This window comes from Melospiza georgiana, chromosome 21, assembly GCF_028018845.1.
Source record: "Melospiza georgiana isolate bMelGeo1 chromosome 21, bMelGeo1.pri, whole genome shotgun sequence".
Lineage (NCBI taxonomy): Eukaryota > Metazoa > Chordata > Aves > Passeriformes > Passerellidae > Melospiza > Melospiza georgiana.
The window spans coordinates 404,781-419,255 of NC_080450.1; the positions used below are offsets into that span (position 1 = coordinate 404,781).

At 64.4% G+C, this 14,475-nt stretch overlaps 2 protein-coding genes across 2 annotated transcripts; both read right to left on the bottom strand.

Annotated features, from left to right (window-relative positions):
• Nucleotides 1-3,647: 3,647 nt before the first annotated feature.
• On the bottom strand, nucleotides 3,648-10,286 carry SLC25A10 (solute carrier family 25 member 10). Its single transcript, XM_058038867.1, is given in 13 exon segments — nucleotides 3,648-4,653; nucleotides 5,105-5,161; nucleotides 5,269-5,346; nucleotides 5,520-5,612; nucleotides 5,717-5,787; nucleotides 6,247-6,290; nucleotides 6,537-6,578; nucleotides 6,916-6,964; nucleotides 7,043-7,151; nucleotides 7,236-7,355; nucleotides 10,019-10,134; nucleotides 10,137-10,229; nucleotides 10,232-10,286. Coding segments are annotated over 13 exon segments (1,029 nt in total). The 3' UTR covers nucleotides 3,648-4,551.
• A 662-nt stretch (nucleotides 10,287-10,948) lies between these two features.
• Nucleotides 10,949-14,319, bottom strand: MRPL12 (mitochondrial ribosomal protein L12). The gene is made up of 4 exons (XM_058038874.1): nucleotides 14,050-14,319; nucleotides 13,855-13,935; nucleotides 13,620-13,757; nucleotides 10,949-11,238 (listed from the first exon to the last, which is right to left on the bottom strand). The coding sequence occupies exons 1-4, from the start codon at nucleotides 14,317-14,319 to the stop codon at nucleotides 11,122-11,124; spliced, it is 606 nt and encodes a 201-aa protein (XP_057894857.1). The 3' UTR covers nucleotides 10,949-11,121.
• Between the last annotated feature and the right edge of the window lie 156 nt (nucleotides 14,320-14,475).

The following is a 14,475-nucleotide window of genomic DNA, read 5'->3' on the forward strand; positions in this document are numbered from 1 at the left end:
AGGCTGTGACTTGTTTGCACAGAGCTACGAGATTGTGGAATCGGTGGCACACGGAGAGAGCCAACATCACCAGGCCCTGGTGATGGCAGATTCTGTCTAACTCTGGACCAAGAAAACCCAAACCAGCCCTGACAGTGTTTTCATCAACAGGAGCATAGGATGCTCTTTGCATCACCTCCACTTCAGCCTGGTCACCACGAGCCATGGTCAGGGGGCACCTGCACAGCTGCCCTGTACCAAACCATGATACAGGGACCATGATACAGCCTGGCAGCAGCCAAATCACCTTGCTGCCCAGCTGGCTCTGGCATGGGGATGCTGAGCCACACAGCACCTCATCCCTGGCTCGAGGAAAGGGGTGTTTTTGTTCATCACGTTGCATGAAAACCTGTGAAACACAGAGGGAAGGCACAGGAGGCAGTGTGACACGTGTGGTTAGCATGTCACAGGGGAGGCACAGGGCTGGGAAAAGCCTAGGAAAAGGTCAGTGCAGACAGGCTGGTGCACACACTCCCCTGCACTGGGAGCTCCACACCCGAGCAGCAGATGTGCAGCCCCAGCAAGGCAGGGCTGCTGCGGGGGCCACACGCGCCCAGCCATCCTCTGGCACCACAGGCGTGTGCACCCGACCCCAGAGCTGGGGCAGATCAGCAAGGACATGGGGACACAGGACAAAGCAGGAGGCAGTGGCGGAGCACAGGGGATGGAGCAGAGCAGCCATCCCATCTCCCCATGTCCGACTTCTCCTGCCCCAGTCCCTGCCTGGCACAGCGAGGTGCATGGAGATGCTGTGCTCAGTGGCTGGTTTTAGCCCTGTGCTGCTGATCAGGGTTTGCGGTCACATTTTTTCATTAACTATTTTTAATCCACATTTTGCCTATTCTCTGTTCAGCCTTTTCTCTTTTTCCCTCTCTAGGCAACAGAACATAAAAAAAAAAAAAAAAAAAAAAAGAAATGCACCGCAGTGTGCGGAAAGGAGCAGGATTGGTGGGAAGCCACAGGAGCTGGCAGCTGGGGCAGCACTAACACGCTGACGAGGGGTCCTGCAGGCCCTAAATTTTCCTGCTGATGCACAGACAAAATCACAGGGGCAGTCACTGAATTTGGTGTGGGTCAGGACACCGCGGCAGGCGCCGCACGGGCAGGGGGCTCAGCAGAGCTGATGCTCCGTCCTGAGGCCATTCTGTGCCGGGGAGCAGGCTGGCCCCGCGGTCCCTGCGTCCCTCACCACCCGGGGGAAGTGCAGGGCCGGGCAGAGGGGACCCGCAGCAGCTTTGGAGATGCACTTGCAACCAGGAGGACGGCAAGGTCACATACCCGACATGTCCTGGTTAAACAAAGCCATTTACCAACACCGTGTTGACACAGCAGAGCTCGGGACAGAGTCACAAAGGGCACTCGCACCAGGGCCCCGTAATACCCAGAGAGCTTGGGGAGAGCTGGGACCTGGCAAAGTGTCCCCTGCCTCGGCCCCTCTGCAGGACACGCGTGGGCACCGCTGTGCCCGCGGCAGGGACACCACGCACGGCCCGCCCCGACCGAAGCTGCTCCGGGAATCGCTCCCAAAGCGGCGGAGTCCAGCCGGAATCGCAGCCCGGGGCAGAGCCCAGGGGTGCCGTGAGTCCGACGGCAGCGCCCCTGCCCAGGAATGCCAGCGGGCAGCGGGCGCAGCCCCGCGGGAGCCCCAGGCCCAGAGCACCCAGGGGCTCCTTTTCCCCGGGGCCGGCGCCCAGCACCGGGGCGGCTCGGGGAGCTGCGGCTCCGGGGTCCCGGGGCTCCATTCGCGGCCCCGGGGTTGCGCAGTCCACACTCGAATCCACATCCCCGCGACGGGACCGGAGACATCCCGAGCCCCGAGCCCGCGGCTGCGGGCGCTCCCTGCCCTCCTCCCTCCCTGCCCTGCCCATACCTGTCGGGGCTGGGCTCGCGGCGGCTCCCGAACGCATCTCGGCACCGGCGGGGAGCGGGTCCGGCGCGCTCGGCGAAACTTTAGCGGAGCCGCGACGGCAGCGGCTGTGGCGACCCAGGGGGAGGGACCGGCTCGGGGGAGGGACCGCGGGCACGGAGCCGCGTCCCGCCGCCCCGCTCCTCCCGCCGGCACCCGGGGGGCACAGCCGGTGCCCGGCCCCGCCCGAGCGCCGGGCGCTGCCCCCGCATCACCGGCGGCCGCTGCCGGGAGCGCCGCCGCTTGTCCCCGCCCCGCTCCCGGGCACCGGCTCGGCTCGGCAGGGACGGGCGGAGCGGCGGGGGCAGATAGACCCGCCAGACCCGGGGGAGCGGGCCGGGGACCCGTTCCTCGGAAGGTTTCCCCGGTCCCAGCGCGCCGCCCGCTCCGGGGGCTGCTCGAAGCCTCCGGGAGCCGGGCGGGTCTCGCCGCCGGCCGCCTCAACACCCGCGCTCCGGCCGCCGCCGGCGGTGACGGGTCAGTGTCGGCCGCCGCCGTCCCGCTGCAGGTAAACACAGCCCAGGAACGCACCGGGACCGGCTGGCCGGGGCGGCAGGGGGACCCGGGGAGCCCCGGCCTGGGGGTGCCCTGTGCCGGCCTCCCGGCACGAACGCATTTACCCCGGGCCGTGCCGGTTGAGGCCGCGCGAAACCCGGTGGGCGCTCAGCGCAGCCCCGCATCCCCGGAGCCGCCTCCCGCGGGCTCCGCTCCGGCGGCCGCCGCCGGCAGCAATTCCTCCGGGCGTGGGCGCAGGAGCGCGGGGACCCGCGGGGGTCTGGCCTTTGCCACGAGGATCGGAGCCACCGCTGCCCCCGGAGATGGCCCCGGCACCTTCCAGGCCGGGAGGCGGCTTTGCGGGAGGACGGGCAGCCCCAGCCGCAGCTGGAGCGGGCAGAGGTGCCCGGGGAGCCGCTGCGGGCAGCAGGGCGGGAGCGGGGGCAGGCGGCACGGCCACGGCCACCGGCTCTGCCAGCCCCGCGCTCCCCGATGATAAGCGGTGCCCTCGCACTGCAGCTGTGGGCGCTCGCTCGCGGCCGTGTCTGGCACACGCTGTCCTGCCTGCCAGTGTGGCCGCGGCAGCTCGGCTGCCACAGGGGATGGGGGACAGGGAACGCGCACACGCGAGCGCAGGGCTGAGCAGGGCTCCGTGCTGCCGGGGCCATGGGGCTCCATGGCTCTCCTGCTCCACGCTGGCCCTTTGCATGGCACAGAGCAGCAGCCGTCACCCCCAGAGCCTGGGGTGCTGCAGGACGCGGGGGATGAGGAAGCACAGCCTGGCAGGGCAGCCCCAGCTCCACGAGCCTTCACCTGCCCATGGCCTCTGCTGCAGCTGGGCATAAGCCCAGAGTGGAGATGCCAGCCAGCATCATTAGGCCTCGTTAAGGTGACGAGCTTTCACTGCTCTGCTGTGCCAGTCTGCCGGAGCCCAATTAGTGTCACATCCAGGAGGCAGCTCCCGCAGGGGCGACGGGCGCCCTTGGCACAGCCCTGCCCTGGAGCTGCCGTCCAGCTGAGACCGGGCACAGCTCAGCCAGGGAGCCTGCCCACACGGCCAGGGTGCTGGGCACAGAGCTCGGCACAGCACCAGGGCCAAGCCTTGCTGCCCTCTCTCAGCTCTGGGGGGCTCAGCTCCCGGCCCATGCCCCCAGCCATGGAAAGGAGTGCAGCATCTCTCCCTCCTAACAGGACAGCAGGCCCTGCGCCACCTTCACTCTTTATTATACAGCAAGGTCTCAGATATTCCAGTTCTTTGATTCCTTGGGGCCAGCTCACACAGGGGTGCCATAGCGGAGGGGCTGGTGCTCACAGCCCCCTCACACTGGGCAGAGTGGGGTGAGGGGCTGTGAGGAGTGGGGTCTGCCCAGCCCCAAGGTGAGAGGGGCTGCAGAGTGGTGGTGGGGACGCCCCCACAGAGAGCAGATCCAGTGTGGGGTGGGTGCAGTGTGGTAAGAGAGTACTGGGTCCCCAAGCAGGCATTGGCAGCCCTGCCAGAGCAAGGTCCTCTCCCCACCATCATTGGTATGAGGCACAATCCCTGAAGAGCCCAGCAGCCAGCGGTGCTGAGGAGCTTTGGCCAAGCAGGAGCAGAGGGTGGGAGGCCAGCAGCAGGGCAGGAGGTGCAAGCTGTGCTGGGGTTAGGGAGGAGCACGGGGGCTAAAGGCAGAGGGAGGACATGGCCTCACAGACCCTGCCCCAAGCCCCAGCCCACAGCTGCAGGGGCAGCAGCCCCACGGGCTCTGTGACAGAGCCTGGCCTCTGATCTCCCTAGTCCCTGAGACAGCACAGTCCTGCTTCGGGGGCACATCAGGGACAAGGCTCAGGGGGGGCAAGGACACAACTCAGAGCCAGTAGAGAAGTGGGAAGACAGAAATCCCCCCCAAAATCCCCCAAAGCAGTAATGCAGAGGTGGAGATGCTGAGAACAGGGGTGAGAGGAAGGGTGAGTTTGTGAGGGGAGGTTGGCCACAGGTGCTGGCAAGGCACAGGAGTAGAGTTGAGAGGAGGGGAAATGGCACTGGCCCCAGAGAGCAGAGAGGGGTTCTGGGATCTTGGGGGTGACCCACACGCTCACCCCCCTGGGGCAAGGCAGGGTCCAGTCCCCCAGACTCAGGTGGTCACTTTGATCCCAAAATATTTGCGCAGCTGCTCCAGGAACAGAAAGGTGAGAACAGTCTGAGGAACCAGCCGGACAGCAGCAGGAACGAAGCCCTGGAAGGGGACAGCAAGAAGGGGAAGAGTCAGTGTGTGCCTGCCACTGGTTGTCCCAGCAGCCCAAGCCTGGCAGCAGCACGAGTGGGCAGGCGTGGGTCAGCACGGGCCGGGCTGTGGAGCAGGCACTGTCACACCACAGCCACCACAGCGCACACAGGGCTCAGCACCACGTGCCGACCCCTCTGGCACCTGCACTGCTGCTTGGGAGCTCGACGGGTGCAGCAGGGCCGCAGCTGCGGTGCCTGGCCCAGCCTGAATCCCACTGAGGGCAGGCCTTGCAACACCTCGGGGCCCAGCCTGGGCCGGGCAGACAAAGGCCTGAAGCAGGCAGCAGCTGGGCTGCCACAGCAGAACCCAGAAGGTTCCCTGCCCCAGGACTGCTCTGGGCCGCAGCCTCTGCTCCCAGCGCGGCCCAGCCTGCCCCACCCCTGCGCCCCCAGCCAGGTACCTTGTAGAAGGCAAGTGGTCCGAGCTTGGCGGTTTCCACGGCACAGTGAGCGACTCCCTGGAGAGAGAGGGCGAGAGATGAGCTGGGAGGGGCTGGGAGGCAGAAGCTGGCATGCGGAGATGGGGGGACAGGCAGCAGCAAGGCGGGCAAGGTGGGCAACTCACCTGGTACTCCCCGTGGGAGTTCATGAGGCGGGTCTTGAGCACATCCAGGGGCTGGCACAGGAATGTGGCACACAGGCCCTGCAGAGAGTCAGCCAAGTCAGGAGACCCTCAGAGCCACCCTGGGACCTGGAGCCTCCTGGAGGCACTGTGCTGAGCCGAGCCCAGAGCAGCAGCTCTGGCAGCCCCAGCCTGACACCCTGACCCTGCTGCAGGCACACGCAGCACTGCCCCCGGCCCCCAGCCCCACTCACAGCGATGACGCTGGACAGGAAGTGAGTGAAGACATTGTCTGACAGAAATCCAGTAGCGAGAACCAGCTGCTTGGCCTGGTCATAACAGGAAAGCTGCAGAGACATGGTGAATCAGCGACATGCTCCCCGTTCCTCGTGCACCAGGGACCATCCTTGTCCCTATCCCAGTCCCCTACTGCCCAGCAGAGCTGCCCTACCTGTCCAACAGTGACAAGGGCCCCACGGATTGATGCCACTGATGCTCCTGAGAAGAGATTCTTCACGCCCTCTGTGGACAGACAGATTTGGATCAGCACGGTTCTCTGCCATCACTCAGACTCCATTACCCCGGGAGTCTCACATGCCCAGTGTGTGTCCACAACTCCGCACACAGCCCTGCTTGAAGCCCACCATAGCAAACAGGCTGAAGGAGTCCTTCAAAGCAGCATGACCTCGCCTCTGCTCATCCTCTGCTCCACCCTCCTGTGCTGCTCTGTTGCAGCTCCCAGCAGCTCACCCCTTCCCACCAGGTATGTGCAGGCTGCCAGGCCCTGGCAGACCTTGCCCAGCCCCTGCCCAGCCAGATGATGAGGAGATGCAGACCCTGCGCTCCCCTGAACGCCCCCCGCCCCAAGGGCATCCCCCGGCCCCTCTCCCTGCCCCGGCTGAGCGAACTTCCAGGGCGCCCTGACCCGGCACCTGCTAGGACACCGGAGCAGGCTCACCCACACGGCTGGCACTGCCTCACCTTCCCGGAAGACACGGTACATGCCATCCAGGGCATGGGAATAACTGGAAGGAGCGAGAGGGGAAGGGGTCAGGGCCCGAGGCTCCCCACACGGCGGCAGCCCCGCCGCTCCCCCGGGCACCGGCGGCCCCGCCCGGACCCCACCGAGCGCCCCCGGTGCGGCGCTCGGGCCCCGGTCCCGCCGGTGCGGTGCTGCCCCCCCGCGGCCGCGCGGACCCCGGCCCCCGTCCCGCCGGCCCCTCCAGGCCTCCCCGCTCGGCCCCGCGCCCCTCGCCCTGCCCCTCACTCACTTGCGCCGCTGATTTGGCGGCTGCTTCATGTCGTTCTGCATCCTGCAAGGCAGAGCACCGCAGGTGAGGGGGCAGCCGCTACCCCCGCTGGCCCCTGCAGCACCGGGGACCCCAGCACAGGGCAGTGGTGTTGTGTCGCCCATTTACAAAGGACCAAGAAAGCTGCATTCAGTCCCACTCGCCCTGAGGGTCACACACGGCTGGGTGCTGTCACCAAAAGGCGGAACAGCTCTGGCCATCCTGGGCACAGAGCTCCCGGCCCACTGACCACGGGGCAGGCTGCCCAGGAGAGATGTCAGGAGAACCCCAGCATAGCCAGCACCCCAAATGCCGTCATGCACGGGGGGCCAAAAGCCCTGGTCGTGCAGACAGAACTGACCTGACGTTCACCATGTCTGCCGGGGTTCCCACAAGCCCGCCAGTGAAACCTGTGGCCAAAGAAGAGCTGGGTCAGGGCTTATCCATCCTGAGGGAGCCAGTGCCAAGGGCCCCAGTGCCTGGCTCACCTCCTGCTGCAGCCATGAGCACTTTCTGGTAGAAGGGGGGAGGCCCCTGGTTGCTCAGGCGATTCTTTGCGCTCTCATAGATGCCAAAGCGAGTCAAGGAATATGTCATCTGCATGGGGGACATGAGCGGCTGTGTGTGCACAGGGCAGCTCCCCACGGCAGCAGCGGGGGCTGCAGGGGCTCCAGCTCTCACCTGCCGGCACAGCGAGGCGCTCAGCCCGTTGTAGAGCGCCAGGAAGCCGTCGGTGCGGATCACGTGCAACGCCATCCCCGTCATCCTCATCTTCACCTCCTGCTGCGTCTGCAGGTGCACCTGGGGCAGAGCGCCGCGCGTCAGCCCAGCGGGGCTGGGCAGGGACAGAGGGGCATGCAACAGGTGGGGATTGGAGCTGTGCCAGGACAGCAGCACTGGCGCAGGAGCCAACTGCAAGACATGGACAGCCCCGAGCAGGCTGGCCCGGCCTGGCAGCGGAGAGGCGGAGGCAGAGAGGGAGGGAGGGAGGGAAGAGTGCCGAGGCTCCTGCCTGCAGCACCGCCCGGGCCCTGCCCTCACAGCCGCCCAAGGTGAAGGGTGCGCCTGCCCTTCCGGGCACCTCAGGGTGGAAGGTGTGGGTGTGTGGGTGTGCGCCCTGCAGTACATGAGTGAGCCCTGTGTGGGTTTGCTCGAGGGGATGCAGCTGGGCTGGTGAAATCACGGCCATGCAATGCAGCAGGCCTGCAGAGCCACTTCCCCTCCTCCTCAGTGCACCAAGAGAACCCCACAGCTGGCCAGGCGCCTTCCTGCCTGCAGCAGCCCAACGCTTCCCACCATCTCCAGGGGCAACGGTGACAGGCACAGGAGCTGGCTGGGACGGGGCAGCCGTGTGCGCTGATGCTGGAGCATGCTCTGAGCGCTGCGGAGACCACATGTGGGTCAAAGGCCCCGGGAGATAAGCAGAGCGAAGGGCTGCTGACAGGGGATCAGGCCACTACGGAAGCTGTGGCACAGCTGGGTCGTGTGACACTCTGCAGGATATTGGGAACAGCCACTGTCTCTCATATGAAGCAGCAGCAGGGGTGCAGGGGCCTGCCTGCAATCCCCACAGGTGGATTTTGGACGTCAGGGACCAGAGCTTGTGGCAGTTCACAGCCTGGGGCAGCTGAAGCGGGCAGGGCCATGTAGGGACACAGTCCACTGCCTGCAGTCCCAGCTCTGCAGGAAGGGCAGGCAGGCATGGGACGGGCTGGCCAGGCTCTGGTCACCGCTGGTCGCTGCAGGGCCAGCAGCCCGTGGGCAGCCAGCAGCTGCACAGTTGGCCTAAGGGCACAAGCACTCTGTAGGTGAGCTGGCCAGGGCCTCTCACTGGGGCCAAAGTCCAGAGGTGCAATGAAGCGCCCTTCGTCCCCTGCCCTGCCAGAGCCTGAGGCCCCTTGTGCCTCCCCAGGCCTGGCACCAGCCCCTGCTGTGGGGGAACACATGGCCAAAGAAGGGTCTGTATTCAATAGTCAGTGTGATTATTGATCTGGCAAAAACAGCTGGCCAGGTTGTGCTGCTCGCACTGCAGGAATGCAGGGGCTGCTCATCCACACAGGACAGCATGGGGATGCAGCCCAAATGTCACAGCCATCACGCTGGCTCGGAGACAGACCTAGAGGCAGGTGCCAGACTAATTCCCTTTCTTAGCGCCTCGCCAGGCACCCCACACAAGCTCCCACGGGCTGGCAGCCACCTCCACTGGGCAGACACGGCCAGCTGGGCAAGGCAACAGGCCGAGCGCTGGGGAGGCGGCACTGCCCTGCCAGGCTGGCTCCTCTCCTGGGCCTGTGCCCGGAACATCTTCCCCTCTCTCCGTGGGGTGGGAAGGGGCCGTGTGTCCCAGCCTCACCCACAGGCATGGCCCTGGGAAGGGCAGGCCCTGTCCTGGGCTGCCTCCTCCCTCCCCCTCGCAGCCTGCTCCGCTGCCAGGCCCGTCGCCACTTGGCCGGCACACAAGGCTCTGGGCAGCGCTGGCATTTGCCCCGCGTGTGGGTGCTGGCAGCGCAGGCTGCGCGCGGCGCCCTTTGTGCAGCAGCAGGCATGCCAGGTCATCTGCGGCGCCTAGGTGACATCTTGGCCGGAGGGCTCCGAGCCCAGTGGGCCAGCGTCCAGCACTGCCATGTCCAGGCAGGGCCGCCCAGGGCACCCAGCACAGCTCCTGGAGCTGGCACCCCAAGCTCCCGGACCCCTCAGCCACACACCCACCCATTACCCTGACCAGGGTCTTTTGTGACCCCTCAGCCGTGTCCCTGCACAGCCACGAGTCAGCTCCTCAGAGCAGCAGCTGTTTCCCCAGACCTCTACAGCTGTTCTCCAGCTCCCTCCGTTGCTCTGGGACCCTCACAGCCATTCCCGGTGCCTTCACAACCCTTCCAGAACCCCAGAGCAGCTCCCCATCCTCTCGAAGTAGCTCTGGGACCCTCACAGCCGCACCCCCGCAGCCAGGTCGCTCAGAACCGGTCCCGCAGCCGCTCCGGGACGCTCAGACCCGCTCCCCGTCCCGTCCCGGCCGCTGCCCCCGCTGCAGCCCAGTCCCCTACGGCCGCTCCCGGGACCCTCGGAGCGCCTCCCCGTCCCCTTACAGCCACTTCCAGCGCCCCAAAGCCGCTGCAGGACGCTCGGAGCGCCTCCCCGCTCCACCGCAGACTCCCCAGAACCCCTACAGCCAGTCCCAACTCCCCCAACCTCCTCCCCACCCTCTCCCACCATCTCCGGGACCCTCACGACCAACACCCGCCCGCAAGCCCTAACCGATACCTGTCCCCATAACCGCCCCCCAGCGCTCACCGACACCTGCCCCCATAACCGTCCCCTCACGCCACCGCCCCCGTAACCGCCTCGCCATCCTCTCAGAGCCCCCCCAGCCACCGCAGCCATTGCCAGCCTCTCCCACTGCCCGCCGTGCCCCCCGACGGGCTCCCCGCGCCGCCGGGGCCGCCCCGGGCCGTGTCCCCCCTCACCTTCAGCAGATCCAGGGGGTGCGTGCAGCAGGCGGCCCCGGACGACGCGAGGCCGCCGAAGTACCAGCGCGAAACGCGCTGCTCCGCCATGGGCGCCGCTGCTGCCACAAGCCAGCCCTCACCGGGACAAGGCCACGCCCCCTTCCGTTAAGCCACGCCCTCTCCCGGTACCGGAAGGGGGTGGGGCGGGCCCGGGGCTCGCATCCCCGAGCTGCGGCGAACGCGGCAGCCGCAGGCTCCGGAATCCTCGCTCCCACCCCGCACGCATCCCCATTTCCAGCCCGGGGAAGGCCCTTCCCGGCCACCATTAAGGGATTGATTAATGGGGAGCTGAAGCCACCAGCCAGAGTGAAGAGGGGCGGGAGGCACGGGTACACAGGGCAGCGTTCCAGCGTGCACACACTGAGCGCAGGGACAATCACAGCTCCAGAATACACCTTCCCACCCCGCACGCATCTCCACAACCTGTGGGAGTGTGTTCTTCTCGTAAATAACTAACAGAGAGGTGAGGCATCAGCAAGAGGCAGTGTGAGGAGGTGGGCGATGCGCTGGTACACGCTTCCAGTACCTGAAGGGAGCCTACAAGAAAGATGGAGAGAGACTTTTTACAAGAGCGTGTCGTGACAGGACAAGGGGGAACGGCTTCAAACTCAGAGTAGGTTTAGATTAGATATTAGGAATAAGTTTTGGCTGTGAGGGTGGTGAGGCCCTGGCACAGGCTGCTGTGAAGAGAAGCTGTGGCCGCCCCATCCCTGGAAGTGTTCAAGGCCAGGCTGGACAGGGCTTGGAGCAACCTCGCCTGGTGGAAGGTGTTCCTGCCCATAGCAAGGGGCTGGAATGAGATGATCTTTCAAGGTCACTTCCACCCTAAACCATTCTCACTCCATGACATGGGGAGCACGGGGACAATCAGCACTTGAGAAAGATGAATCATTGTACAGGTTTTTTTGGGTATTTATAAGGTAGAGTTCATGGTGATGGCAGAGGCAGCAGCTCTGCCCAACCGTACAGCATTCTCTGGGAGAGTGCTCCCACTGTGCACTGGGAAAGGTCCAGAGCCCGGCCGGGGCAGCAGCTGCAGCACCAGTCCCTCCACGGCGAGCCTACTCCAGAACAACAGTCCCTCCTGCTGCCTCCAGCGCTGCTTTGATCTTCTCTGCTTCCTCCTTGGAGGCGTTGGCCTTGATCTCCTGCGGAAGGGACTCCACCAGCTTCTTTGCCTGCGAGAGGGACAAAGTACAGGCTTGTAAACAGGCTTTCACTAACTGGATTACTGGATTTAGAGCCATGATCCTGACCTCTGCTTAAGCCAACCGTGGAAGCTCAGTGACCAGCACAAACCCCGAGACTTGCACTTGAACTGCGGCACATCCCACAGAAGGCAGCTAACCCTGGCTGCCAGTGGTGACACACCTGCTGGGAAACCTTTCCTTGAATCCTTGCACAGGTGCTGCTGGTGTGCAGGCCACCCTGAGAGGAGGGGGTGCAGCAGAGCCCCTGCAGTGCCCTGCTGGGCAGCATCCGCCGGGCTGGCTCTGCTCAGGACCGTGTTTTGGTTCACATTCTTGTGCCAGCAGGAGAGGAGGCCACTGCAGGGAGTGGACACAGCTCCAGCACAGACTGCTCGACAACACAGTACTCTGACATTTCAGGGACTTTTAAAGCAGAACTACTGGTACTAAGCAGCACTGTGATGCTTAAGGCAAGCTGCAAAACTGCTGAGCTAATTTAAAGAATTTACTGCAGTGCTGCTATAGAGAAGGAAGTGAGCCCAGGGGGGACAAGCCCCTGCTGCTCTTACACACAGCAGCTCTCTGCCACAGCACTGCAGGCGTTCAGCACCCACTGGACTGGCCACTGTGCTGGCAGGAAGGTTTTGTCCCTTTACTTCCTGCTGGGTTCAATGCCTCTGTATCTGTGGTGGAAGAAAAATGCTTTTTTTGCTGGGGTTGGAAGGCACAGATGTGCGAGCAGTGGGCTGGTGGGGCAAGAATGCCTTTGCTCACCAGGACAGGATTTGGACAGGAGCCTGGACACACTCCCTGTGATGAGCACAGGCAACACAACACAGGTTATTAATTTCTGAACTCTGCTCAGGAAGGCGTGACTCCATTCTAAAGCAGCCCCAGTCCAGAGAGGCAGCTGTTCCTGGTGTTCAGTGGGAAGAGGAGCAGAGCCCAAGCCAAGTGGAACCCGTGCAGCAGCAGCAATGGGGCAGAGCAGCAGCTCCCAGTGCAGCCAGAGCCCAGGGCTGGTGGTGACAGGGTGAGCATCTGCTGGGCAGCTCCCAGAGAGCTTCCTGGGCTGCAGCCAGCCCTGCTCCCGAGTGTGCTGGTCACACACCTGTCTCATCACACATTTATTGCCATAGGACTGATGTTTGGGTCCCAGCAGTGCCCAAGGTAAGCACTGCCTGTGCTTCCCTCCATAACACCAGCAGCCCTACAGACTATGGGCAGATCCACCCGAAAACCTCATAAAAACACCTTGACTGGATGGCAGCAAAATTTACAATAAAAGGGCTTTGGCTCCTCTTTGAACAGAGTCCCTGCAGGTAGAACCTCCACAGCTGTTTGTGTTGTGTGTGCGCTTCACCAGTGTGCTGGGCCTGGGTACATCACACTTGAGTTTAGCTGCAATAACTGGCACCACCAACAGCTCATGCAGCAGGTGCCACGTGCAAAGCCAGGCTCACTGGGCATCAGCTCTCCAGTTAATTATCTGTTGATTGAGTCCTTTACAGGGTTTGGTATTTTCATGTTTACTTGGGGCCAATAACAGATGAACAACTTCCAGGATAACTTCCCGACAGTCAGGAAATTATTCCCACAAGACAGCCAAACTTGTACCTGTGCCACTGACTCTCTGCTGGCTTTGCAATGCAGCAACGAGAATGGATCACAAGATTATCTGCAAACACTTCTGCTCTCCTGGGTTACAGCAGGAGCAGATGTTGCAATACTCAACACTGCAGCTGGAATACTGGAAGTGCTACTATTGACCCCAAGATATGAAAGCACCACCCTGGAGATGTGCAGCACATTACATGCTTCGGCAGTAGCAGCTTCATCACCCAACGTGCTGAGCCCACATCCAAGGTCAAGGGCTGAGCTCAGACACTGCCCAGGGCTGAGGCCCGACTCCTCCAAGGAAAGAAGTATCACCACCTATAAAACGAAGGGCTCTGAAAAGAGCTGGAAGCCTGGACTGCAAGAAGTGTGAATTAGAGGCTCATTTAACTTCAGAAATACATTGACTTTGGGAAAGGCAAGCCAAACCCAGCTGTAGCAAGAAATGCTGACTAGTTCCTGAGCTCTGCAGGAAAGCTCATGCACGGCACCTCTCAGGTTTGGAGAAGTGGAGGCTGGCATGGACATCTCTGAGTCCTTTGCTCTGAGCCTCCTCCTTATCCCCCTGTTCTGACAACGGAAAATGCCAGATGAAGGAGCTACCAAACGCTGCTCCGCACGTCTCCCTGCACTGAGATGCACACAGGCAGGCTGTGCTTCTGAATGCACACATCCAGGCTCCCCTTTGAACAGAGAGCCAAGGCTGCTGGACCTGGGGGCAAAACCCCAGAGCTGGGGCAGCACCTCCTCACCTGCACCAGGTTCACTCCGGGCACGAAGTTCTTCACCTCCTTGATCAGCTTCACCTTGTCAGCGGCTTTAAACTCGGTCAGCCGGACGGTGAAATGAGTTTTCTCCTTCTTGAGCGGGACCACCTCCTCCTCCTCCTCCTGGAAGCAGCCGGAGCGCGGTGAAGCCCCGCGGCCGAGCCCCCCGGCCGAGGCCGCCCCGCGGCCCCCGCGGCCCCGCTCCCGCCCCTCCCGGTACCTGCGGAGCCGCCTGGGCGGGCAGCAGGGAGGCGGCGGCGGCCGCGGGCATCACCCCCACGTCCGGGATCTTCAGCGTCTCCTACGGGAAGAGCGAGCGGCGGCACCAGCGGCCGGTCAGGCGGCGCACGCGGCCGGGCCGGGCCGGGCCGAGCCGGGTCAGGCCGGGCCGAGCGGGGCCGGGTCCCGCACCCACCTTGAGCAGCGCGTTGAGATCGGCCACCTCCAGCAGCGTCAGCCCCGCGATGTCCCGCACCAGCTGCCGCACCTTGGGCGAGTACTCCTTGGCGGCCGTGTCCAGCGGCGCCCCGGCCAGCGCCTCCGAGCGCCGCGCGGGGCCGGTGCCCAGCGCCCGCAGCCCGGCGGGGGCCCCGCGGCGCGGCGGCGGCGGCCGGAGCGGCAGCGGGAGCAGCGGGGGCCGCGGGAGCAGCGCCCGGCGGGCGGCGGGCAGCGCGGCGGGCAGCATGGCGGCCCGAGGACACCGAGCGCTCCGCCCCGCCCGCGCTCCCGGCGGCCCCGCGCGCCGCTCCCAGCCAATAGCGACACAGCGCCCGCGCAGCGGTGCGCCATGGGAGATGTAGGCCAAAGCGGGCCGATGGGACAGCAACGGCCGCCGTGATAA

Bases quoted from the DNA above. Each gene is read 5' to 3' on its own strand.
- MRPL12 (XM_058038874.1), bottom strand. From the start codon at position 14,319: ATGCTGCCCGCCGCGCTGCCCGCCGCCCGCCGGGCGCTGCTCCCGCGG. The intron at 13,936-14,049 runs GTGGGTGCGGGA...CTCTTCCCGTAG, and splicing joins ATCTCAACGCGCTGCTCAAG to GAGACGCTGAAGATCCCGGA. The intron at 13,758-13,854 runs GTACCGGGAGGG...GGCTGCTTCCAG, and splicing joins CCGCCCAGGCGGCTCCGCAG to GAGGAGGAGGAGGAGGTGGT.